The sequence below is a fragment of the Meles meles genome, chromosome 10 (assembly GCF_922984935.1).
Source record: "Meles meles chromosome 10, mMelMel3.1 paternal haplotype, whole genome shotgun sequence".
NCBI lineage: Eukaryota > Metazoa > Chordata > Mammalia > Carnivora > Mustelidae > Meles > Meles meles.
In genome coordinates, this window is record NC_060075.1 from 58,995,674 (window position 1) to 59,021,968 (window position 26,295).

At 37.6% G+C, this 26,295-nt stretch overlaps 1 protein-coding gene across 2 annotated transcripts in view; it reads right to left on the reverse strand.

Moving 5' to 3' along the window:
- Positions 1 to 764: 764 nt before the first annotated feature.
- Positions 765 to 26,295, reverse strand: part of BZW2 (basic leucine zipper and W2 domains 2) — a 59,854-nt gene continuing 34,323 nt past the window's right edge. Inside the window, exons 4-12 of one of the 2 annotated variants that reach the window (XM_046021434.1) lie at positions 24,411 to 24,514; positions 22,447 to 22,512; positions 18,953 to 19,088; positions 15,326 to 15,435; positions 12,217 to 12,387; positions 10,189 to 10,335; positions 9,356 to 9,494; positions 2,271 to 2,393; positions 765 to 1,239 (exon numbers count right to left, since the gene is read on the reverse strand). In XM_046021434.1, the coding sequence (XP_045877390.1) occupies positions 1,211 to 1,239; positions 2,271 to 2,393; positions 9,356 to 9,494; positions 10,189 to 10,335; positions 12,217 to 12,387; positions 15,326 to 15,435; positions 18,953 to 19,088; positions 22,447 to 22,512; positions 24,411 to 24,514 (1,025 nt within the window). In that variant the 3' untranslated portion in view covers positions 765 to 1,210. The remainder of the gene's footprint in view (positions 1,240 to 2,270; positions 2,394 to 9,355; positions 9,495 to 10,188; positions 10,336 to 12,216; positions 12,388 to 15,325; positions 15,436 to 18,952; positions 19,089 to 22,446; positions 22,513 to 24,410; positions 24,515 to 26,295) is intronic. The other variant, XM_046021435.1, reaches the window with a different exon arrangement.

Below are 26,295 nucleotides of genomic sequence, written 5' to 3' on the forward strand. Positions count from 1 at the left end.
TGCTCTAATGGGAAGAAAGGAATTCATCAAACACTGAGTGTTTAAAATACAGGAGGAATCATCATGTCACAGATTTAGGTATGTGGTTAAGTCATAGGGAAAAGATCTCCTTTTCTTCTTGAGGACAAACAGGTAACCAGAAAGCTGTCTTTTGATTCAGGATGGTGACATGACAACATAAAGTTCTTCATGTAGTTAACTTGATGATGTTGTTTGCCAGGCATCCTCCTTGTTTCAACTCTTACTTAGGAAAAAATGTTTATCTTGGAGATAACTATTGCCCTGACAGCAACAGGTGCAGGCCTTAAGTTTTTCAAGAGTTAAGAAAGAGCTGTGTAATAAAACTATGAACTTTCATGAACAGGAAGATGCTTCACTGTTACTACTGAGGACAAGATAATTTAAAGACTAAACTCACCTAGTTAGAAATATAAACAAAGATCTATTTACATATGTACATCAATTAGCTCTCCTCCCAACTGGGAAGAAAGAGCGCTGAGGAGAACATGAGAAGTGTGGAACTATACATTTACATACTTAATAATTATTAATACTATCAACTCATGGTGTTAGTGCTAGTGTGCATGAATTTTGGTTTGACTTCTACTTCAGTATGAAGACAAGTGAAATGCGCTACTCATGGTGGTAGAAGAAACAGGGTTGACCATTCACAATGTTGGGTGGAGAAAAAAAGCGTAACAATGAGAGGTCATCTGCTTAAGAAGTCAGGTGCACTGAAGAAATAAAAGCTCTGAGAATATAAGCCCAGATTTTTAAAAAGCCATTTATTTTAAAAAACTGGTTTGTCAAATCACATACACAAGCAGATACACAACTACCAAAGTGGCCCTGTTGTAGACACCAGTGGGGCGTTCACCACACAGTACCTGAAAAATACAGCTAAAAAAGAGTAGGAGTCTGTTGAGTATTTAATTTCAGATACCTACTTGACTCCTCGTTGAATGGCTTTAAGTTAGCATATAGTGAGTGAGAGGTAGAGTCCCAAGAATAATAGCTGATGCCTCAGGGCTCCATTTAAAAACAAAACAAAAACAAAAACCATTTCCCCCCCCTCTGCACAAGGGAAGCCTATCCTATTTTTTTTTCTTCTTCTTTGTGAAAACAGAAGCCAAGTTTCTCTTCTCAAATGGTTCAGCATTCCCAGTAAAAGTGTTGTGTGGTAGCCTAGGTATTGTGCTTCATGTGCCATTTAATTTTCTTCACCTTCCGATTCGGATTCTAGGGAGAGAAGAGAAAGTCAGGGATTTTATTCAGAGATTCCTTTAAAAATTTTTTTTAAAGATTTATTTATTTTGAGAGAGAGAGAGAGAGAGTGTGTGTGTGTGTGTGTGTACCAGTGGGTGGGGGGAGGGAGGGAAAGAATCATCAAGCAGACTCCCCAGTGAGTGCGGAGCCTGATGCAGGGGTTTGGTCTCACAACCCCCAAGATCATGACCTGAGACAAAACCACGAGTCAAGAGGCTTAACGGACCGAGCCACACAGGCCTCCATCCTTTTTAAAAAATTTTATTAAGTAAATTCTATGCCCAACGTGGGACTCCAACTCATGACCCTGAGCTGCATGCTCTGCTGACTGAGCCAGCTAGGTGCCCCCAGAGGTTCCTTTAAATAAAGTCATGAAAGAGTTTCTAATATGCTACCCCAATTCCCCAAAGACATTTTTGTGCCATAGGCATGCATTTACTAGAGAAGACAGTCATATGAGAGGACAGTAGGAAATTTCGGCTCCTTTTCGCTTTTCAATGAACTTTGCCTTTCTAAAAATGCAGTTTGCTCATAAATATTATTAGAGACTATAATTACTTTTACTCTTATGGGTAACCTAAAATAAACTACTCATGCTCAGTGGGATTCACTGTCATCCATTATTCTTCCACCTAGTGCTCCAATTTTAAATCCCAGTAACTGGTTAAGGTGCTGTAAAAATCTATATAATCCCACAAAATGTAATTAAGCCAAAAATTCTCTTTTCCTTTCACAATGGCTGATGATTTATTCCTTTGTTCCCCATGAGAGTGGATAATTTAACAGGCTTTCTTTCTTTCTTTTTTAAAACCATATAGAACATTTCATTGCTTTGATTTCAGAAAGGAAGGCTAAGTTTGCAGGCAAGATGTTTGATATGGAAAAAACCCTAAGCACTTGAGTTTTAGGAAAGCAAAAGAAGTCTGTAGAAGAGGTGGATACCTTAAATTAGAGTGAGAAAGTATTTGCTAAATGGCCACCAAAGTTGTTAAATGGAATCATACCTTCCTCTGCGTTCTGTAGCCACTCAACAAATTTCTTCATCTGGTCAAGAAAAACACTTTTGCCTTTGGCAACGTGTGCCTCTTTGTACCATTTCAATATTGCTTCTTCACTCAGTACATCAGCTGCAATTTCAAATCAAAGATTTCAAAGTTACTATGTAAATGTCATGTTTTAAAGCAACTTTAGGTCTTATAAGTTAACAGAAAGCAATGATTTTAAATATTAAAAGCCCTGCTATGAAAGAAATCCATATCTGAAATTTATCAAGAAGACAGGAACCAAGCTCATTTCCATATAGCATGGTGCTGCGTTTTAGGAGTTTGCTTAGCAAATACCTTAGTGACGATGATGACGATATACATCTCATCAGGCCCGATACATTGCAAGCTTATCTGTGAGTCACTACTGGGACTTGGAAATCTTTTCCAGCACTAATGTGCTGGTAGGAAGTGGGTTATTCTGTAATTTTGCAAATGAATCAGCAATTCCAGCAATTCAGAACACTCTGTGTTCTGCCAACTTCAAACACATCTTGATTAAGCAGCAACCTCAAATGACTGGTCTTTTAAGGGGATTTACTCTCTTAGGAGAAAAAAAAAGGCAAATAAAAACACTAAGTTGAATATAATAATGCTATCAACAATTAAATGTGAAGATGAGCTATCTGGGTGTATCACAGGACCAATACACACATTACTCAAAATTCTACATTTATTCTATCACTATGTCATGAATTTCCTATAACATAATATCCTAAGCCACAAGAGTAATATTTTCCTTGTACTCCATTAAGAGAAAAACAGAGACATTAGGTAGACTTCTTACAGGTTTCTAACAAAAAGTATTATCTATTGACTACTCATTACCTTAAATTCTAAATTCCACAGATGTGTCATGAAACCCTCAAGGTACCATTAATTTAGACTACTTAATGTTAAGAATGGGGGGGGGACAGGAAAATAATTGTCTACACATTTGCAATGTTCCAATGGATATTCTTTTGGGATTTCAGAGTGAGAAATGAGATGGGAAGCAGATAAAAAGAATTTATTATTGTACCCAATGCCTGCCCAATCCATTATAATGCTGAAAAATCACACTAATACTGTTTTTGCAGTTAAAATATAATTTTAACTTACAAAAATGAGAAAAATAATTTGATACTGTTTTCATTGAAATCATCACTGTTTTCATAACGAAAACCTGAAGTTTTTTTAAAAAGTTAATACCTGGCTTAGATTCAGTGGAAGAGATTGAATTGACTAAAAATGTCCATGATTGGTTTTAAGAAAATACCATGTTTGTTTCCTTTATTTTCATCATTAAATACATTACATTTTGCAGAGGAAGAAGGAAGTCTGGATTTGATCATTCCTAAGAACTGGGTGTAAAAATTATAATCAGGAGTCCTATAGAATTACTCTTAGCGTCTAGTCTTTAGCTTCCATTTCCACTCCCATCTCCACTCGGAGCGAAGAAAGAACTTTCCTGCCACTTGCCATCAAAGCCCAGTGTTTGTAGAGATGAGGAGCACACCTTCACAGCCAAGGAAGAGACCTGTTCTTGTGTAAGACTGCTCTGCACAGATTTTTCAAGAACACTTACTGGCTCAAACATGGATTTTAAAGAAGTCCTTTTTATATAATTTGTCTCTATAACATTTTTAGATACTTGTGATTCATTTTTTATAAGATGCTATTTATTCATTTATTTGAGAGAGAGGGCAACTGGGGAGCACAAGAGGGAGAGGGAGAAGCAGACTCTCCTGTTGAGCAGGGAGCCTGATGTGGGGCTCGGCCCCAGGACCCTGGGATCATGACCTGAGCCGACGGCAGTCACTTAACCAAGTGAGCAACCCAGGCGCCCCAACCAAGATGCTTGTGATTTAAAGCACTTAATTTCCAAACTGTTTTGGTCATGCTCTCTATCAATAAGACAATTTTGAGCACGTACACCCAACATATGTTCTTCCGTTTATAAATTATATGCAAGTACTATAGAGCTATTACAATTTAATGGAATTTAAAATGTCACAAACACGCAGAGAAATACTATTTTACCTCCTCACTTTAATGAACTGTGCACGATAAAATGCTCATGGTGGAAAGCTGAACTAGACTGCAGGTGAAGGTGCCTCTTTGCCTCGGGTCTTCCTTCTGAAGATTGAGAGCTCATTCGTGTGTTTTATTGCCCCACAGAGGCCGAAAGAGGCCATGCAACTACTACATCACTGTTCAGCCACAGACACCAAATCATTAGGTAAACTAATCAGATGCCCCGTCCACAGAAAATGAGACAAACCGCAAAGGTGAGTTCTCAAAAGAGCCTACTTTAGTAATGAATACTTGCCACAAGACCAAATTTCTACAACCAGGAAATAAACCATAAGGAAGCAAACTACACAGGACAACTGCGGAAGCAAACCCAAACATTGAGTTGAAGAAGCACCTCAACTTCTGTTTAGTGAAAAGTGTAATCTAAAGAGGAAATAACTTTCTGAGGGATAGAGAACTTTTTCTCCCCCACTAAGGAAAATCGGGGAGATGAGTTCATCAACATTGAACAACAGTGTTTGATGGGATCTCCCAGAAATGCTTTGCTAGGAATATAGAACATCAGTAAAAATACAGGAAGAAAAACACTCTACAAATGCAAGTAGAATTCCCTCAGATTACAAAATATTTTTCTCGGGGCGCCTGGGTGGCTCAGTGGGTTGAGCCGCTGCCTTCGGCTCGGGTCATGATCTCGGGATCCTGGGATCGAGTCCCGCATCGGGCTCTCTGCTCAGTGGAGAGCCTGCTTCCCTTCCTCTCTCTCTGCCTGCCTCTCTTGTGATTTCTCTCTGTCAAATAAATAAAATCTTTAAAAATATATATATATATATTTTTCTCCATTCTATGTAGCCGAATACTGTAGGTCCTTCCTCCAACATCCCATTGCTTTTCATCTCCCTCTGTGTGAGCCTTATTTTAGAAATGAAACAGTGACTATAATTCTCGGTTTTCTTCTATAGTCTGAAATTTAGGAGGTCAGGAACTATTTTACTCATCATCTCATTTCCAGCATTTAATGGGAGGCCTGCCATCTACTATGCATTTGATAAAGTCTGATGCACAATTTCATCAATTTGATGAGAAAAACTACCTATTTCTCAATTTGTAGAGTTAAAATTTAAATGTTGGGTTTTCATGAGAATCAAAGAGAAAATATCCTAGTGGTTTAAGTAGTTTAAGAATGGCAAAGCAGGAGGGAACATTATTTAGATATTTAAGTTAAAATCCACATCACTTGTGGGGCACCTGGGGGGTCAGTTGGTTAAGTGTTCCACTCTTGGTTTTGGCTCAGATCATGATCTCAGGGTTATGGGATCGAGCCTTGCATCAGGCTCCCTGCTCAGCATGGAGTCAGCCTAAGGTTCCCTCTCCATCTGCCCTCTCCCAACTCATGCACTTGTATGTGTGTACCCTCTCTCTAAAATAAATATGTAAATACAATCTTAAAAAAATATATTTAAGAAAAACCCAAAACCACGTCACTTAGAACTTAGGAGACTCATTATTTTAGGGGTATCACACAGAGACACAAGTCAAAAATAATTTACCTTAAGAATGCTGAGAACACGTGGTGAAAGGGCCACTCAAGTTTTTTTAGGAGGAGAAAAGAAAGTTTCTTTCAGAAAAATATTCATGAGGGACAGAACTCAACCTAAGAACTATCTGCAAATAATACAATCTATGACAGAGGTACGACGGTACTCCAGAAGAGACTCTTCTATTTTTCTGATCTACATGCTGAGACTGGTACTTAGCTTTAGGAGGAAAGGAAGAGAAATAATTTTAAGAAGTGACTAATGTGATGTCTGAAAATCAGCGATGGACTTACTATTTTTCTTATTGCATAGTAATATAAAAATCTAGATTTTAATATAGAAAGTGAATCTTGACTCAATGACCAGTCTCCACTTTTTTCCTTCATTCCTGAAAAGCACTATTTCTCACAGTTTATTCACTTTTATTCCCTTACTATTCACATGTTTAAAATAAAAACTTTCAAAAATGGCATTCATTTAAAATAAGTAGGTTTGTCAAGGAGACACGGGGCATCATAGCCCCATTTCTGTTATCCTCAAGTTCTAGAAATACAGGGAAGGTGTGTGTGTACATAACAGAGAGAGATTAAATGAAAAAGGACACATTATTTCTATTACCTTTTTAAAAAACCTGCTTTGAAGCAGAATGTTCCTTACAATAAATAAAAGGAATCCACATCACTCACTACGGAAACAAACTAGATACTATTTGATATTTGTTGAATGTGTATGTGTACATGGAATTAATGTAAATATAATCTCGGAATAGGTTACTACAGTGCACAGGATTTGTCATTTCTGGCATTCAGTAACCCTTTAGCCCACTGTCCTGACCAAAAATCTTGGCATCATCTGGAAATCTGTTAAAATGCAAATTTATGGGCCCAACCCTGGAGCTTTGGAACTAGAATCCCCACGGAATCTGTGTTTTAACAAGGTGATTCATACATGCAGTAGCACTGGGAAGAGTGTGTTAATACATACAAACTGTTCATCAAGCCTTTCTAGGCAGTTAAAATACAGAATAAGAACATCCAAACCCAGGGCACCTGGGTGACTCAGTCAGTTAAGTGCCTCCCTTTGGCTCAGGTCATGATCCCATGATTCCAAGGTCATGATCCTTGCAGGGAGCCTGCTTCTCCCTCTCCCTGCTGCTTCCCCTGCTTGTACTCTCTCTCCCCTTCAAATAAAGAAATAAAATCTTGAAAAAAAAAAAAAATAAGGACCATCTAAGTCCTTTTGGGGGGTGGGGGAGAGTACATCTCCTGGTACACAGGAGTTTGTCATGTAAAATTAAGTCAAAGAAAAAATACTATCCAAAAAAAGTAAGAAGGTAAACATAGTAACTCTTTTAACAGTAGGATGGAAAATCATTCCTTGGGGATTCCATCTTTTCGAGAGAAAAAAAAAAAGGTAATTATTTCATTCAGAAAAACAGACTATATGTGTAATTTTGTGGGAAGTTATGAAATTACCTAAAAAACAGCATTTAGTTTTCACTTCTCAGTGATGTATTTTCAGTTTCCATTTTACAGTTTCCTAATTTCATATACAACAATAACTAAGCCAGGATAAAATTGATGCTGACACCTTCCTGTGTTCCCTCGGGTCTGCTCATACTTTCTAGACTGTACCAACTGTTATTTAAAAACTGACCACCTAGTTAATCAATGGCCTAAGGAAGAGCTAATGCTGCTGCTTTTTACTTCTTGGTACCCACATCCGGCTATCTTATAATTTTAGGTCACTGTTCTTTAGCATTTGGGGCTGAAGAACAGGAAATAACTCAAAGCAACCGGTTTTGTTGTCAGTAGTTGTTGTAAGGAGCACAATGGGGAAGGATGTTGACATTAATGGTTAAACTGGGAAACGGAAAAAGGATTTTAATAGACGCCATTACTGACAGAAAGTTGTATGTGCTGTGAATGAAGTAAGTCCAAAGATAAAATGAGGTGCTCCTGCAGATAAGGCTCGAATAAGTATGTCTCAGTTACAAAAAGATTTGGTAAGAGACACTGACTGTTCAGTTGGGTTAGCTATTAAGTGACAAGAAAGTAAATTGTGTGCTTAGGCTACTAGTTTATAAACAGTTTGCTTTTCTGTAGAGGAAAATACTGGCCATTCACAAAGCAAACGTGAAACCTGTCTCACAGGTCTCTCTACCAGTTTACAATGGAGTCGGCTACGGCTGGTGTTGACAGAATGGCCACGGGCTGGGCAGACCTGGCTTCTCCTTCTTGGCTGCTGGGTACCACAGGTGGGCTGGCAATATGACCTGAAAGTTTGGTTCTAATGGGTCACCTTGGGTGTCCTTTAAGCCCTAGCTTTAGGCCATCAGTATCTCATGACCATGTCTAAGAGGACTTCATTTGATCTGGCCAGAGGAAAACACCAATTACTGAACCTCGAATTGGACTTGGCAGTCAGCATGTTCTGATATAAAAATTGTGCCAAGTACCTTAATACTGAGAGAGTAAAGTATCACCCAAACACCTGTGGCCAAGACCTACGCATCGAAAGAAAGTGGATGGCCAATGAAAACTCTGTGACATGCTCGAACATATTAATAGCTACTTAAAATTAGCTATTAATCAATAATGTAACATTTTTTACACTCCACATGACCAAATTACCATTCAAAATTGACAAATTTAAGAACACATCAAAAAGAAAAGAAACATTTGGTTGACGTTAATTTATACTTAAAAAAAAAATTAAATTGCCAATTAAGATTGTAGTACCCTCTAACAAGCATTTTATAATGGTCAAAATGTATCATTTCTTCAGTTCTCCTTTCCCCCCCAATAAAACTACATGAACTCAGACCAAAGAATAGTTCAGGATCATTTTTTATATACTACAGGTGTTGAGACAGATCAGTTAAAAAGCATTCATTTATTAAAGGCTGTGCCAGTTGTCATGACAACCTAATCCTTACAAACACAATGAAAAGACAGTAAAGAGAAAAATCTAAAAATAGTCACTTCCTTAAAAAAAAGGAGAATGGTTGGGCCAAATAATTAAAATACAAAGTAAAAAGCTAATTATTTCAGTAATTGTAGTCAGCTATCATAGCACCTGGGAAGGTCTGAACATACTACAGGCAACCTTTGGTAGCATTGTTATTAGACCTAATCCCTACAATTCAAAAGCAGACCTAATTACTTTGTGATATTACAGTCTTTTTCACCATTCCTCCCCACCAAAAATAATAACCGGGTTATCACCAGTCTTCTGGCAATGTGCCCAGGGGCCTAACCGTGCATATATGGCATTAGCACTTTCTTCACAGAAGATGGCTGCCTCACTGAAACTTGCAAAAATTAGCATGAAGCCTAATGTCCCCCTCTGCCTCACCCACTGTGCTGGGCTTCCAAGAGCTTCAGTAAAACATGGAGACACACACACACACACGAAAACAGAAACAAAAAACCAAACCAAAACAAAACAAAAAAACCCATGGAAATGCAGTGGTAGAGCAACATGGACAGATACCTTTATAAAAGAGAACCACGATCTTCTGAAAAGCTTTCATGAAATGGATGTTGTCGTAACAATATTCTTGAACCTTCTGGAGGAGTATGAGCTCTGACTGGCCTTGGGAGCTGAACACAGCCAGCAGCGGAGCGTATTGCTGGAACAGAAGTGGGGAGTAAAACCAACCATTAATTTTCATGGGAGGTACAGGGCCAACAATACTTGAATCACAGCAGAAATCTGAAGATTTGCTTAGAAAGCATTCACTTTTAGGGATATTTTATTATAACATTATGTCCAATCAAAATTTACTTTTTACTTTTTTTTTTTTTCCGAAGATTTTATTTACTTGACAGACAGAGAGATCACAAGTAGGCAGAGAGGCAGTCAGATAGAGGGGGAAGCAGGCTCCCTGCTGAGCAGAGAACCTGATGTGGGGCTTGATCCCAGGACCCTGAGATCATGACCTGAGCTGAAGGCAGAGGCTTAACCCACTGAGCCACCCAGGTGCCCCCAAAATTTACTTTTTAATCCTAGCATCTTGGGGTGCCTGGGTGGCTCAGTGGGTTAAAGCTCAACTGACTGAGCCATCCAGGTGCCCCCCCCCCAACATTGTGTTTAGTAAGAACTTACCTTCAATATATTTCATAGACCCTTACACCTGTTACATTTTAGGTAGTGGCAAATTTGGAAGAAATAAAGAAACAAAGCAACAACAAAAAACCAAAAAAACCCAGGAAATCTATCTCTGGCCTAAACCTGGGTAAACTGCAGTTGAACCCATGTGTCACGCGTACAGTTACGAGCTGTAGTTGGCCTGCAGCCAAGACTGGTCCCTGTTGACCCTGTACCTTCAGGTGCTTAAGGGCCTGCTCTGCAACCAGTTCTTCCTTCTTGTTCCACTCAACGGCATTCATTATACAGGTCCACAGAAGTCCAATCACCGCTGTTTCGGGAAGGTCATTCCTCTTCATTTCTTCTTTAACATAGAGCACCACCTGCATTTCACAGAGAAAGGGGTCAGAGAGTAAGAGGCAGATGGGAGCTTCCCTCTCACTGTGCCTGGTTAGTAAAAGGCTTTTGGGGGGATGAACATTCAGCTCGGTCCCTCCTTTCCTAGTACCTAGTCTCAGATTACAAGAGGGAGGAAAAACAATGATTTGTTCACAAAGCAGTTATTTTTAGTCCAAAAATTAATAGGTTCCTGTCTGGCCGGGAGCTGCTGGGGAATAGGAAATAAGAGGGAATCTTTGTTTCTTAGGAGGTAATTCTTTTACGTGCAGGAGCCCCTCTGGGTCCAGCAGAGTTGATTACTTGAGCTGGTTTGATTCTCTGGGGTTTAAACAAGGCAACGGAGCTGTGAATCGTTACCTCCAACTCTCAGCTTTAAACCCCTTGATGAATAATGGCTTGGGTTTGTGCAAGTCCACCACAATATATTCCTTAATATATTGATTCCTTAATGTAGAAAGACTATTTTTGAGGACCCTCGTGCCCATGTGAATAAACTGTCAAGTGCAAAGGCAATTTTTTTTTTATAGGATTCGTATCAATGCAGCAACTCTGGACAGGTTATTTCCTCCCTTACAGTCATGTTTAAATATGCAAATTTATCCTCAAATCTGACAACATAGGATAAAAGGTCTGCCCAACTTAAAGTATTTTATATCAAACTGGTTCAGAAATTTTTTTTTCCCTTTTGAAATACAATCACAAGGACAGGTTAGGTCCCCAAAAGTGATTAAACACCATAATCTATGTCAAGTTGTACTACTACTCTGTGACTAGCGCAACTCTTCCCCCCTCCCTGACTTAAGTGAAAAGACACGGTTTTCTTCCCCCTGGCCTGGGATGCAGAGGTGTCAGGAATGAGGTAAGTGGCCTTTGAGAAGAGAAGGAACTGGGAAGCTCCAGTGCCTGAGTTGGCTAAAGAAAGCTGCAAAGAACTGACATGTTTGCATCCAGAAGCATCACAACATTTTTTGATTGTGCCTTTTGTTTTTTTTCCTCCACGGACAATCCTGTTCAAGTTCTTGCTTGGAGAAACGTTACTCAATATATTGCTGACCTTACTGCCATAAGATTTAGAAATATTTTTTGTCCCAATACCTCCATCTGCTGGATAGCATTGGTCTGGGATGCTCTAGTCAAACCACGTAAGGGGCCGTGTGGGGCTTAAAGCATGCAGAGTGCTAAGGGTTGGGGACTTGGAAGCAAACAGCAAAAGGAAAGGACTTGACTTCATTTTGTATTATCATGTTAAAGTTCAAATAGGAAGTTTTCTGCAGACAGAACTTTTTTAAAAAATTACAAAGATACAGTCACAGCTCTATGAACTACTGTTATAAAAAAATGTAATATTTACATGTACAGGGAAACCCAGCTTCTCTGAGTGTGATCCAACAAGTCACTGAATTAAAAAACCATCAAGATTTTTTCTCTTAAAATTAAAAAAGAAAGAAAAAAAAACTCTATATATTCATACCTGGTGATCCATGAAATATCTAGTGTTGCATTCAAATACTACCCACATATTCAACCGTATTATATTACCTGCGGTCAAATGGAAAAACCACCATATCATGGCGTATACTGATAGTGGATGGCAACTCTATCTGGCAGATGAGCTAGTTTGCTCATCACAGTAGCCTGATACAATAAATCACCTGTGTGGAAATGATCACGAATTTCTGGAACAAGCTAGAGGATTCTGAACGAAAACTTTGGCACTGAGCTAGTTTAAATGGTATACACAAGTAGAAGAAGTTCTCAGAAGTAGACAATGGGAGGTCTCCTTAAAGAAGGTCAAGCTTGTGCGACACAATGCCATTCCTCTCATGGCATGGGTTCTGCGGTGAGGAAAGCTGACGGTTCCCCACCTCCTTGATTGGACATTCCTGAGAAAGACGCTCCTGCAGCTCCTTCTGCAGCTCCTTCCTGGTGCCCAGGGACTGCTGGACGCGGAGGAAGTCAGAAAGCTCCTTCAGGCCTGCGTCGGTGAAGTATTTAGCAAAATGATCCACGCTCTGCCTATTAACTGGAAAGAGCTCCTGAAAGACACAAGGAAGAAGACTGCTAAACAAAAAACCATTCAAATTCCAGCAAGCCTAAAGGACAACATTTTCATATTAAAACAGCACTAAGAATATCTCATATTTGGAATGCTAGAACAGAGAATGATTGCTCTTGGGTATATTTCTTGAGCATTCGCTAAGCACCTTCTAAAATTAGGCAGTTTTACAGAGGAAGCAAAAAAAAAAAAAAAAAAAAAAAAAAGCTAAGCAACTTACATAAACTAGCTTCACCCATTTTGAACCATATTTACTTTTCTTTCACTTTAATCAGAGTGTAGCATGTATGAATACATAAGTAAACCTGCTAAATTAAGTGCAAATAACATGGTAACTTACCAGTTAATAGACAAGTCAGTTTTAATAATGGGGAAATGACTTGAGATAACATCAGAAAAACAACATGGACTATTATCTCAAGAACCTCCATCCACATTCTGAGAAAATGCTATTATTCTAATACTAGCTTGGAGCTAAAGAGAATTCTTGTCTTATCTGTTAATCACGGTGACTCTAAATTAAGTCACAGTAAGATCTAATCTAAACCCACCCTACCAAACTCTTTGGTTTATTACATAATTCTGCTGGAAATTTTTAAAGAGAGCAATTCGCCATGGCTGCTTGAATATTTTTACCTCATTTCCATTTTACCTTACACAGCTTGGCAGAGTCTCAGTGACACTTAGTCATGTTCTAATCCTGTGTGACTTCAACACCCAACTAAGATATTAAGACAGTTTTCAAAGCTCTCACATTTTTCAGACTGCTGCAGTCTGAAAAAATAGATCCAAACTTTTATGCAGGTTAGATCTGCACACACGCATGGTCAGTGGCTCTATGGCTTCAGTAAAAATCTCAGCAGAAAAATCTGTAATAGGTTTGCCACCACATACAGGGACAGCGCCAAAGCCTTCTATGACATGACTCAAAGTTCAATTCTCTGTATCATCACCCCAAAACTTCCCTTGTTGAGTTGTAAGTTTCAAAATGTCAAAAGAGTTGGTGGGAGCAGCTATTAAACACATGTCCATGTTTAGCAAACATTTCATATCAGACTGAAATTCTGTCATTTGTTCTCCCATTCAAAAGGTTTTCCAAATTCGGGATGCAGGGAACTAATCTGAGTTTCTTCCATGAATCAAAATGTGGTGGGCATTCTCCTCATAATTATGTAAAATAAAAATTTTTACAGAGGATCAATTAAGTCTCAATAAGGCTAAGTAGCCTGAACAAAATTATGCAGCCAGATATATTTAAGGACGTAACTGAGTATACTCATGGCCAATAATTATTCCGTTATTTCACACCGGCATTCAATATTCAATTTAGGAAGAATGGTACTGCAAAGTTTGATCTAAAGTTATGTTCAGAGAAATATACCATCAAACATATTACTGGTGGCTTATTTATGAAATATATCCAAAATCCTTATAAATGACACATAATACATTGAAGATTATTATTCAGATTAAACTGAAGTCAAGTCGGTCTAAATCCTATCATGACATTTACCGCTTGGAACACGGTTTGTGTTTGTTAGAAAAACCCTATCCAGATACAAACATCCATCAGATTAAGGTCTCCCTGCTTCTGCTCTTGTTTCTGAGTCTATTCCCAAAACAAAGCCAAAGGGATCCCGGTTAGACTCTAAACACGTATGCACAACTCTGCTGAGAATTTCCCAAAAGCTTTTCTTTCATCTGACTCACCAAACACTCCCCCCGCCCCGCCAAACCCCTCCCCACTTCATATGAGCTTCCACCCTGCTCACTGCTCAGCCCACCTAGTCACTTATGATTTCTCCTTCTGTATGCAAGGATCTACCTTAAGTCCATGAGAAAGTGGGTTTTGAAGGCAGGGAACTTTTCTGTCCTGTCCTCTTCTGCCTCCTCAGCTTCTAGGACCATGCCTGGCACAGCACAGACACTCAAATACAGGCTGACTAAACATTATTATCAGTGGCAGAAAATAACCGCATTCTATACCTTTCTTCTTCTTTATCATATTCTAAAGACTTTAAAGACCCCCAAAGGGCTATTTTAAGGTAAACTTCAAGAGACAAAGGAATTTTAAGTGACTGAAAGTAAAAGCATTTACAGTTAAAAATTATTCTTGGGTTTTCTGAGGGGAAGAGCCCATGTTTAGAATTAGACTGACAGATACCCTTGCACACTGCAATACCTCAGAAGTAAAAAACAGAGGACAGACCAGGTGAACAGAAGATAGCAAGGGTGTCTTTCAATTTTAGACTTTGTTCTAGATTGTGAAAGCAATGTCACTTGGAGAAATCTCTGTCATCTGCATAGCTATTGAAAGAAATTGTAGAGAGCAGGTAGAAATTCAAGAACAAAATATTACTCTTGCTTTTTTTTGGAAAAATGTAAAGATAGAGAAATAAAAATATAATCAAACAATCGTGATCATGGGAGCTTCAAATCAACCACAATAAACTTATTTCCTTTCCTAAAAACCTAAGTATTTCCAAGGTATCTTGGCATAAACAGGGAATCTGGTTTAAACTCTTATTTTGTTAACAAAGTAACAACTATGTGAGATCAGCATCATCCATCTCTAACCTAACATAAATGTTTAATTAGGTGGGACTGATGGGACTTATTATTATAACTTTAAATCTGTACAGTTACTAGTTATAAAATAAAGTGTTAATTCTGATAAATGTTGACTCAATCCTGACAAACTACCCAGTTTGAAAGTCTCAGTAGTCCCTACAACTCTTTAATTTTATCATTCCATTTATTTACAAAGATTAAGATGGAATTCGTTTCGATCTGCCAAATATACAGAAATAAACGGCATCATGTTCCAAATGAAAACAGACCCAAACATTTCAGTCACGCATCGTCAAAGCCACAACTGAAGCATCAAGCGTACAATCCCTTGTCTAGACGACACTTACAAGCAGCCTCTTGTCTAAGTTGGCTTTTCTCAAAGAAGAGGTAACAGAGTTGGCATCTTTTTCTGCCATCCATGCTTTAAAAAGCTTGACAGCAAATGAGGCTGCAATGCCTGTTTAAAAAAAAGATAAAGAAAAAAGTGAGGGTTTCATTCCTTTCATAAGTACTCACTGGGTTTCCTGAAACGAGTAAAGTGCTCAAAGACTTGATTTGGTAGAGGTGAAACAGAGAGCTCTCTAGGTACAGTTCTAGTCTCTTCTTTAGGCTCAGTTCTATTGTCATTACTCAAAGAGAGCATTTTCATAAGAAGGAAAAAATTAAAATATTTTTCAAAGTGGGTCTTCCTAATGCTAGCCTGGTATAATTAACTGTAAATTTATTTACTTAGTTTTACCTTGGTTTAAAACAGATTAAAAGCCCAGTATTTTCTAGTGACTTTGCCTCTACTTCACCATGTGGCTCATTGTTTAACAATGATCCTGAGGTACAACAAACAAATCTTGAGACATAAAAATGAAATGGCAACACATGAACTAATTGGCTGATAAATGATACCAGTTAAAAACCGTTAATAGTGACAGATATAAATAAAGCTATATAAGAAAGTACATCATCCAACTTACAATTTTACTTTTGTAAAAAAGTATTTGAAAATGCTCATGAGTTAAGCTATAAAAATATTGATGCTGGGGGGCCTGGGTGGCTCAGTGGGTTAAGCCTCTGCCTTTGGCTCAGGTCATGATCTCAGGGTCCTGGGATCAAGCCCCGCATCGGGCTCTCTGCTCAGCAGGGAGCCTGCTTCCCTCTCTCTCTGCCTGCCTCTCTGCCTACTTGTGATCTCTCTCTGTCAAATAAATAAATAAAATCTGAAAAAAAAAAAAAAAAAATCGATGCTGTTTCAAATTGAACTTTTTTCTTGATATTTTTAAAGGGATGATTAAAAGAGCTGTTAATCAGAAAACCACTGAACTACATATCATACCGACATTACATTTATTTCTAAATATAAGTAATTATCATTAGTAGACACTTCTCCTGTGAACACTTCAACTTTCCAAGGTAATGTTACATTTACTTAATGAACAGTTCAAATGTAGTTGAAATGTTAAACTGATTTTTCTCAAGTGAAGGCTTCACTATTTTTGATCTAAGAAGCTCTACTCCCCTTTCCTCTTTCCTAAGAGAATTTCAATTTTGGTTAGGCCAGGTGACTTCTAGCCTAAGTCCTGGTATGACCTCCTTCTGCAATAATTCGTTTAGAGACCTCAGCAGAAGCCCAAATGCCCAGAGCATCTCCCTGGCAACTGCTACCAGGCCAAAACTGGTCATGTGGCTTATGGCAGCCAATCAGCTGAAGGCAAGATAAATTATCCTATGTTGAGAATTACTCTTCCACTCAATCTGAACAAGAAAGCATGTGCCATAACTATACCAGCAGACATCTTACAATTACTAGGGAAATCATCCTGGGAGTGAAGTTGATGCTATGAATGGTAGTGAGAAATTATGGGATAAAACATTCAAGACCCGGATGCCATTGTTGTTTCACCCTGCAGTCTATCCGACTTTTATATTTTTTTGTTACATAAATGTTCTTATATGCCAACAAATGTTCTTACATAGCAATCTTAAGTCTTGTCTTTGAGTTAGTTGCAAGTAAAAGTGTCCAGTTGATATGTGGTTTATACAAACGTCAACTTTGTCAAATTTTCTTTATTTGAATAAGCAGAGGAACTAGCCAAAAAAGAAAAAAACAAAACAACAAAAAAACACAAACCATGGCTAGGACAGTAACACAGGTGCTACAATCTGGAGGATTTTATATTTGTCGACATGAATTTTTAACACTCCCGTTTACCAAGTCAGTATAAAATTTAGTATATATTTATGTCTTTAAATCAAAATAAAAATTAAAATGTGGTATAATCTGTATTTCACTAGAAATAAGGCATTATAATATTTTAAACTAGGAATCCAGATCTTGGCTAAACCTATCACTTTGCATTAACAGTGTTTCTTGTTAGAAAATCTGGAAAATTTCTCTGTACTCAAGATTTTCCTTGGTGGGATAATCTTATTCTCCTTAGCTATTTGTTGGGTGCAGAGTTGGGAAAAAAGGGTAATTTGTATTAATATATTCCTATTTAGGAAGCAAAAGTTTAAGCCTCTAATTTCTAAAGATGGTGGAGTGTAAGAAAAAACTGTATGATACAAGCACTACGTCATTTCCATAGCAAATGTGTTTTCCTTCTCTCCCTTTCCTCAAATTTCAATATAAAAAATTTTAAATATACAGAAATATACAAAAAATTGAATAAATTGAATTTATTCACTCATATACCCACTCTCTAAATTTTAATATTTTTATGCCTGCTTCATCACTATCCATCTGTCTATCTATCTAATCATTTTTGATATATTACAAAGGAACTTGTAGATCTCATGTAGGATTTTAATACAACCAGAAAGACAAGTTTTTTCTGTTATAAAGGCTAGGATAATCTAATATAATTAACATATACTGTTTACATTTTATGTTGATTTATCTAAGTGTGAAAATGGCTCACAACATCAGTGAGATGTGCAATATCACCAATTCTCTTCAGGAAAACACTTCAAGATGTCATAATATTAGCAACATATTAGTAACAATCACAGAATCAGAATTATCATAAATCTAAGTTATGTTGCGCCAAAAACTATAGAAAATCTCTAAATAATATCACTTGACTCTCAATTTACTAATCTTTTTTCAGCCAAAAGAAAACTATAATCCATTTCACTGCAGGCATAAATGAGGCTGGGACTTCAACATTTGTAGGAGAAAAACTAAGTTCTAAGAAGAAACAGATGTTTTCACAAAAGCTCCTTTATTTTTAAGAAAAAAATAACTCTTTGTTTTGTGTTACATTATAACTCGAATATCATTATCCTCCTCCAAGAGCCCACTTTTGTTGTCTTCTCTAACCAAATGATTGTATACATGCCGATCAAAATTCTTAATGCCTTAAAATTAAAGCAAGACTTTGATGCAACCATCTGGACTTTTTTCTAAAACTGAGATAATAAGTATCTTAAAATGTGATCAAAATGAACATCTGAGCACAAGACTTTGAGAAGTAATGGTTTAGAAGAATGGTCCTAACCAGGGAAATAAACATTCAGGCAGGGGAGGGGGACATTTGGAAACAAGAAGGGGCCTTTTTCGTTATACTAAATAGAGGTGGGTGCTACATGTTGGCATTTTGTGTCCGAGGGCAAAAAGGTTAAATGTCCCACAAAACACAATGAAGCATTTTCTCAGCAAAATATGCCAGTGGCAACTAAATGGAGAGAAATGGCTTAGACTACATCAACTTCAGGGTATCTGACCTAGGCATTAAGTCGTATACCCCAAATTTCAGTTTATTATTGGTTTTTCTTTGTCTTTGTACAAAAGTGTGCATATTCTTTCTTCCAATTCCCCACAATAAACAGGTACAATTCTTACTGTTTAAAGACAAACAGAAAATCTCTTACATGGATGGGTGGGTAGCAGATCACAGGAAGAAGAGGTGCTGGTATGTTCCTAAGCATGTGTAGCTTTACTTTCCCCATCTGCCAGGTAAGAAAACATGAGAGCGCTTTACCTTCTTTGACTAGGCTGTCGGTGAACAGACTGGTAAGGATGGTGGCGGGAAGGGTGCCATTGCCCAGCAGGATCCCCGACAGCATTGCCAGCTTTGTCTGCTCTGTTTCGGAAAAGGCTTTAAGGAAGAGGAGAAGCTGTGGGTCAAACAAAAGAAACCATGTCTATAAAGCAAAGGACTAAAGTAGGAAAAGAACGAACAGAATACCCATGCACGGCTAGATGTGAACAACCAGTTGGTCATATGCAGAGCAGAGTTATTGTTCATTAGAAACATACATAGGTTCACTTAGAAACTGGATGCTAAGGAAAGTGACTTTCTCAGGCATGGTTCCTTTCTTCCAAGTTTACCTACACATAGCTATAGATAACATCCATGGGAACAAAAAAAGATATTTGGAGAACAGTGTGAATAGGTTACATAAAAAATTTACATTTGACTTTGTACAGGACTAGGGGTAAGTTTTACATAATGAGCATAACATTTACTGAAATACATTATTGTCCTTCACATTTTTCATTTTTGGGAGTGCCTTTGCCCCCCCCCCCCCACTATATCTATTCATTTTCTTTGGGCTTGTTATTGCACAATGAACAAAACACCAGGAAAAAGTCCATAAGTTTTGACACCAGCATTCACTTGTCTGAATTCAGAGCATGTAATATTCTTTAAGACAAGAGTGTTGGGTGAGAAAGGTTTTCCAAGTTCTTGATGCTCTTATAAAAATAACAAGATTCAAACTTGCTATTTCTTGGATCATGCAGCTCTACCAACCCTAGTGATGAGGTAATGGAGGATCTGACCCAAGTTCTTAATGGAGAAAAGGCCTCTGATGTAAGTTGGAAAGAGCAATTTTGGAGGGGAAATCAAAAAAGTAGCAACCCCAGAAAGGTTAAAGGAAAACCAAAGCAAAGGGGATTATACCCCACTTTCCATTTTTAATTCTAAGAATATTCAGCAATGCCCCCCTCTTTCCTAAGGTTCCCCCACCTAATGGGTTGACTCGATTCCATGACTATCTTCTCTGTTGCATAGTCCTGGGTCATGTTACCAAGATCCCCAGGGCTCACTATCACTATTGGGTCGGGCCTTGCTGACTTTTTCATTACTTTGCATCAACCAAATGCCATTGACTCTGTGTAGCACATAGGGTAATATTAATTTACTATCCCAGACAGTTAAAGAATTATTACATTAAGAGAAATTATCTGACTCTAAATATTTGTATTATGAGTAAGCGGCAGAACTGGAATTGAACTAGTCCATTTCACTCCCAGGTTATGCCTATTAAAGTCTCAATGAATTAAAGACAAAGTTGTAAGAAAACACCAAGGGAATGAGAGCATCAATGGGTGAAGCTCCAGGGAATACCAGGAACAAGGCAGAGTAAAAGGACTGACAAAATCATAGACCCTTCCCATTACTTTGACCTTCTCCTTTGATTGTAAAGATGATTAAGATTCAAGTGAATAATGAGAAATGGCTTCCAAAATAAACTTTGAAACACTGCTTTTGAAGCACATCAATATACTCACATTCATTAAAAATACTCCATTATAACAAAATAGTGCAAAAGGTAGATTTTTAAAATTAATATTCACATTGGTTAATTACATATATATTTTTAAAGATTTTATTTATTTGACAGACGGAGATCACAAGTAGGCAGAGAAGCAGGCAGAGATAGAGGAGGAAGCAGCCTCCCTGCTGAGCAGAGATCCTGCTGTGGGGCTTGATCCCAGGACCCTGGGATCATGACCTGAGTTGAAGGCAGAGGCTTTAACCCACTGAGTCACCCAGGTGCTCCTGGTCAATTATATTAATCAATGTTAAAATCAGATGCTGTGTGTATTCCAGAACACTCCTTGAAAAATGGATATATTGTGAAAAATAAATAGTTCTTCAAAGCATATTCATCACATGAATATAATAGCTAAGGAAGTTTTCAAGGTACAAATGAGCTAAGTGAAGTAAAACTGTGAATGGTATTATTAGACAAAAGTGGTAAAGTGTTTATTTAAATGCTTTACATAATTCCCCCTATTATTTCCTCTCCTTTATTTAATCAAGTGCTTGTTATTTTGTAGGCACCTAGCAATGTAATGGATCACATTTTTTTTCCCATTTAAAAAAGTTTTAATACACAATAGTAAGAATAAAATCGACCACTACAGAATAATAAAAATGTGATCCCTCAACCCTGCTTCCTTAGAATTAAGATTATTAGCTATTTAATGGGTGTCCTTCCAGAGTTTTAAATGCACTTATATAGGTCTCCATATTATAAATAACTATATATATATATAAACTATATATATGAAACACGTATTGTTTCACCTGAATTATACATTCGCAACAGCTAAAACTTGTCAAGGGTACCAGCTATTTTTCTGATTACTTTCTCTCTGTTAATACCTACAAAAGCCGTGATCCTCATTTCACAGAAAAGTAAACTGAGGCACACAGAATTTAAGTAATATGCCTGAGGTTAAAAAACCAAATGGCTGCTTTGCACCTTCTCCAACTTGTCAGGGACATTCTCCCTAATCAATTCAAGTGGCTACCTTTCATTGTTTAAGGAATGATTAACTGTCAAGACCTTCCCTTACGTATGGATCCACTTTTCTTTTCTTTTCTTTTTTTTTTAATGGTATGGATTTACCCTGAATAGCAGGAAGCAAGTAAGTAGCAAAGTAGACGTTACGGTTCCTTTATTCCCTTGGTGTATAATTTAGGCGGATGCCTAAAATTGGAAACAATAAAAAGCAACACACAAATCTGTAGTAAGTTAATGGAGTGGGTGCTATACGTAAACACCCAAGAGTTAGAAACTGGAAGAGGGTGCATGTTGCAATTACTGGAAGGAGGGCTTTTTAAATGAGGTGCGACTATTTCTTTTCCCTACTTGCTGGAAGTCACTTAACTATTCACCACCTTATAGGTTATCTCGTTTATTCCCACAAAACTATGAGGTATGTCATCTTATGGCAGCTATTTTACAGATGAGAAACACCACTGAGATTGACACTCATATATTATCTCCCAAGAAATGCTTTTATCCCCTTTGCTAAACTGTGTTTTTGGAAATTAAAAAATGTTGCTGGGTATTAGCTGCTATCCATACATTCTTTCACTTGCCTTAACTGATTAAATCACTACACCTTGACTCTTTCTTTGCTTGATATAATCATTTTTCTTGCATATTTTGGTATCTCTAGTTTTTACTTGAAGCCCTGCAAAATCTGGGATCAGACACTATAAAACCATTCCTATGGAGCAAAGCATGCTGTCTTACATTAAACATGAATGAACAAAGTCTAGGCTAATCGTGTATATCTTCCTATAGCTCTTAGCTAATGACCTATCACACTCATTCATCTGACATACATTTATTAAAAGCTTACTATGCTCAGCACTATCATTGTATATGCAAAATTTCTGTCCCCTCCATTTCATTACTTTAAACAGGTAAAACATCACATTTGAATTTTTACCTTTTTCATTTCATCCTCAAATGCTTTTTCCAAATACTTATATCTCCTGATGAGTTTATTGAAGACCTAAACACAAAAGAACCATTCAATATCATATAAACAATTCTAAAAGGCAATAGGTGTAGAAACTCACCACAACCACAACACAGGACTTCTAATAATAATAATAGAAAATTGTACTTAAATGTGTGCATTCTATGATACAAGAATTGGAAGGATTTCAAAGGGGTTATTATGATCTGGGAACAGGTTGGGGGGATGAATACATCCATGTAGAATAAAAGAAATTCAGTCAGGAGGAAAACAGGTTAAGAAATCAAAAATAACTTTGATGGAAATATAATAATGTTAAAACTGTGAGATGCAGAGATTAAAAACGGAAATGAAGGGAATTGTAGATATCATCACGAAGACCATGGCTATGATGGAGACAAGAGCAGACTTCAGGAATATCCTACTCTTAGGGCCTACATGAGCAAGCTTTTTGGCAGACAAGCAAAAATTGGTATAACTTAACGGTAATAAAAGATTACTAGCCCTCAAAATCTAGTCAGATCTTTCAACCAAGGTTTGCCACTGTGCCGGTAGAATTCTGGGCTGTTTGTTTTTTTTTTAATTGGAATGATGTTTGCTGTGGTCTGAATGTTTGTGTTCCTACTAAATTCCTATGTTGAAGCCCTAACCTCCACTGTGACTGTATTTGCAAGTAGGTACTTTAAGAGGTGGTTAAATGAGGCCGTTAGGGGGACCCCCAATCTGATTGCCTTCTAAGAGCCAGAAGACTGTACCGGGAACCAAACTGGCTGACACCGTGATCTGCCTCCCCAGCCTTCCCAACTGGGAATAATAAAATTCTACCATTACAGTCATCCAGTCTACAGTATTTTGTTATGGTAGTCTGAATAGAATAATACAATGTTCTTATTTAAGTAAGAGATTTTATAAATGTTGATTATTTTTTATTTTAACTGGAAATGATTTTTTTTTTTTAAGACTTTATTTATTTATTTGACAGACAGAGAGATCACAAGTAGGCAGAGAGGCAGGCAGAGAGAGAGGAGGAAGCAGGCTCCCTGCAGAGCAGAGAGCCCGATGCGGGGCTTGATCCCAGAACCCTGAGATCATGACCTGAGCCGAAGGCAGCGGCTTAATCCACTGAGCCACCCAGGCGCTCCCTGGAAATGATTTTTTAATCTAATTCCTTTCACTTATATCCACACAATAAGCTCTCATCTAAAACTTTTAGTATGCTTATCCCTTAATATGATCAAGATGGAGCCCAAGAGTAAAAATGACACTGTCGCCCCATGAGGAAAGAGTAATGACTCAGGCCGGCAACTAGGATGCAATAAGGAAAAAGAATAAACGGTATGAAAATCCAGCAAACTTGATTTCCAGTTTACACAGTCACTTGAGTCCTGGGACTTGCAATCATAGTCTAGCTGAGAATAACAACTGACTGTAAGAGCCAGTGACAGAACACAAAGACACCAATCTTAAACTGACTAGTCACAATGCATGTATGTTCAGCCGTACAAGGTCATGTTTACCAGGCTGTTCCCTTCTACAGTTCCACCACTTCCTGACCTTCAGCATATCTGCAGGATAAGGTCCTAGACGTGGACCAGCTGGGGTTCAAAGGAAGTGTGTAGTTTTAGTTTTAAAAGACAGTACCCAAATTGCTCTCCCTAAACGTTGTACCAATTTATACACCCAAGAGAATTTATGTGAGTATCTAGTCCTCTGTGTTCTGTATAGGTAAGAAGTAAAAAAAGCCTACCTTGGCAAAGTTATAATGTCCACTGCCTTATTATGAATGCAGTTGAGTATCTTTTCACAGGTTTAAGAGCTATCTAACATTCCTATTAAACAAGTAGCCTGTAGAATTTCTGAACCCAATGTTACCCAAATTCTGCTCAAATGTTTCCCTTCTTACACAACAATCTCTAACTGAGGGGCTCTACCTGAGCATAATTTCGGATGGTTTCATGATCTTCATTTGCTGAAAACACACAGTGGTTGGTCATCTTGGTCTTGTCACCATCATCTATGCGTGTTCCTCCAGGGGCTGAAAAGAGAAAGGTAATGATTAAGACAATACTGAAAAGAAAGGAGGATTTGCAGAACAGATCGATTCCTGCACATCTAGGAGAACAGTAAAACTAGATGTAAAAATCCAGAATCACATAAAAATTCATAAGATAGGGCACATGTGTAGATGCATATGTTGTTACATATTTGTGTCTATTTCTAATAGAAAGCAAATCAGTTGATCCATTTTATAGTACCAACCACAGTGTGTGAGAGTAATGATCTACCAGGACCCTATCACTGTAAGATCCTATCACTGTAAGTCTGGACTCGATTATTCTCCATGTAGTTCCTGATGTGTCTCACACTGGGACATGGTTCACTTTTTCAGGCTTAATAATATTTTGTGGGACTTCAGCTCACCATCACTGAGGTTGGCCAGACTTGGCTCTTAGAGTAGATCTTGTTAGTTTCTACCTGAGTAGGTTTTAAACCTGTTCCCTCCTCCACTAACGCTACTCTCCACGCAGGGTTGAACAGTCTACATTCCGACTCCTTGCTATTTGTATTTGATGACCTGGCAGCTGTGTTGGCTAGCAAAGAGTGTATTTTATTCTCTCTCATCTTTTTTCCCCACGGCCTATACAACATCATGAAATAAATGGACTAGAACAAAAGAATGTCTCTTTTTCCTATGATTCAAATTTGCACATTCAAAGGCTTCTCCTATAAGTTCCAATGATGGCCATTACAAACCCTGGTTGATTAGAAGAGAAGAATCAACACTAGGTGTTTTTGTTTTCCGATTCTCCTTCGTTGTAATTAGGGTAGGGAGTTTGAATAAGCCAACTTAGACTAATGCCTTTCAAACACTCAACAAATATTTGACGAATATATATGTGTGCCAGCCACTTCTTTTATGCATTTATGTAACTATCTTCATTTAACTTGTGATTTCAGATCTTTGGATGAAAGTGCTATACCTTTCAGACTCCTTTTTCAGACTCTAGCATACCATTTTATAAGCAAATTACTTTTTAGAAAAGTCAGCTCTTTCAGGAATCTATTTTCATGCAATTAATTTAGGCATAAGATTTAATTAGCCCTCTGTAATGAATACAACCACCTGGAACAAAATTTTATTAAGATGATAATCTTCTAAAAACTCTGGGCTAATGACTCCTATCTCACAGAAGTTATATAACTGAAACGCCTGATTTTGGAACTCTAGTGTTATCTCTTAAGAGGTAAGTTTTAAAAACTGCATTCTTTTACAAAACATTTGTTACACATTAATAATATTGCTACAGCTTGTTAATTTCTTTTTTTTTTAAGATTTTATTTATTTATTTGACAGACAGAAATCACAAGTAGGCAGAGAAACAGGCAGAGAGAGAAAGCTTATTAATTTCTTTTCCCCTGATACTGGACTCAAGTATTAATTGCCCTTTCTAAAATTTTGATAAGCCTGCTGTTTTCCTCAAAATATAAGCAAAAGAAAAAAATATTTCTTTTAACTACTCTTCAAAAAACACAACTGAAAAACCAGGATGACTATGTTTTAAGAACAGTGGAAAAAGGTAAATTTTTTTTGTGGCTATGAAGAGACAATTCCCATACTCACTAAGTAAACAAAGTGTTTATGTAAAAAGAACATGCCTGGCTGGCTTTCTTCATTACATTACAGGTCTGGCCTCAGTAGGTATCTGGGGGTTGGGCCAGCTGTGCTCCTAGGTCTTACCATACCTGCTGCCCTACTTTTTTGGATATACAGACGTGGAGTGAAAGGGCAAAATCTGGACTACAGATATAAATTTG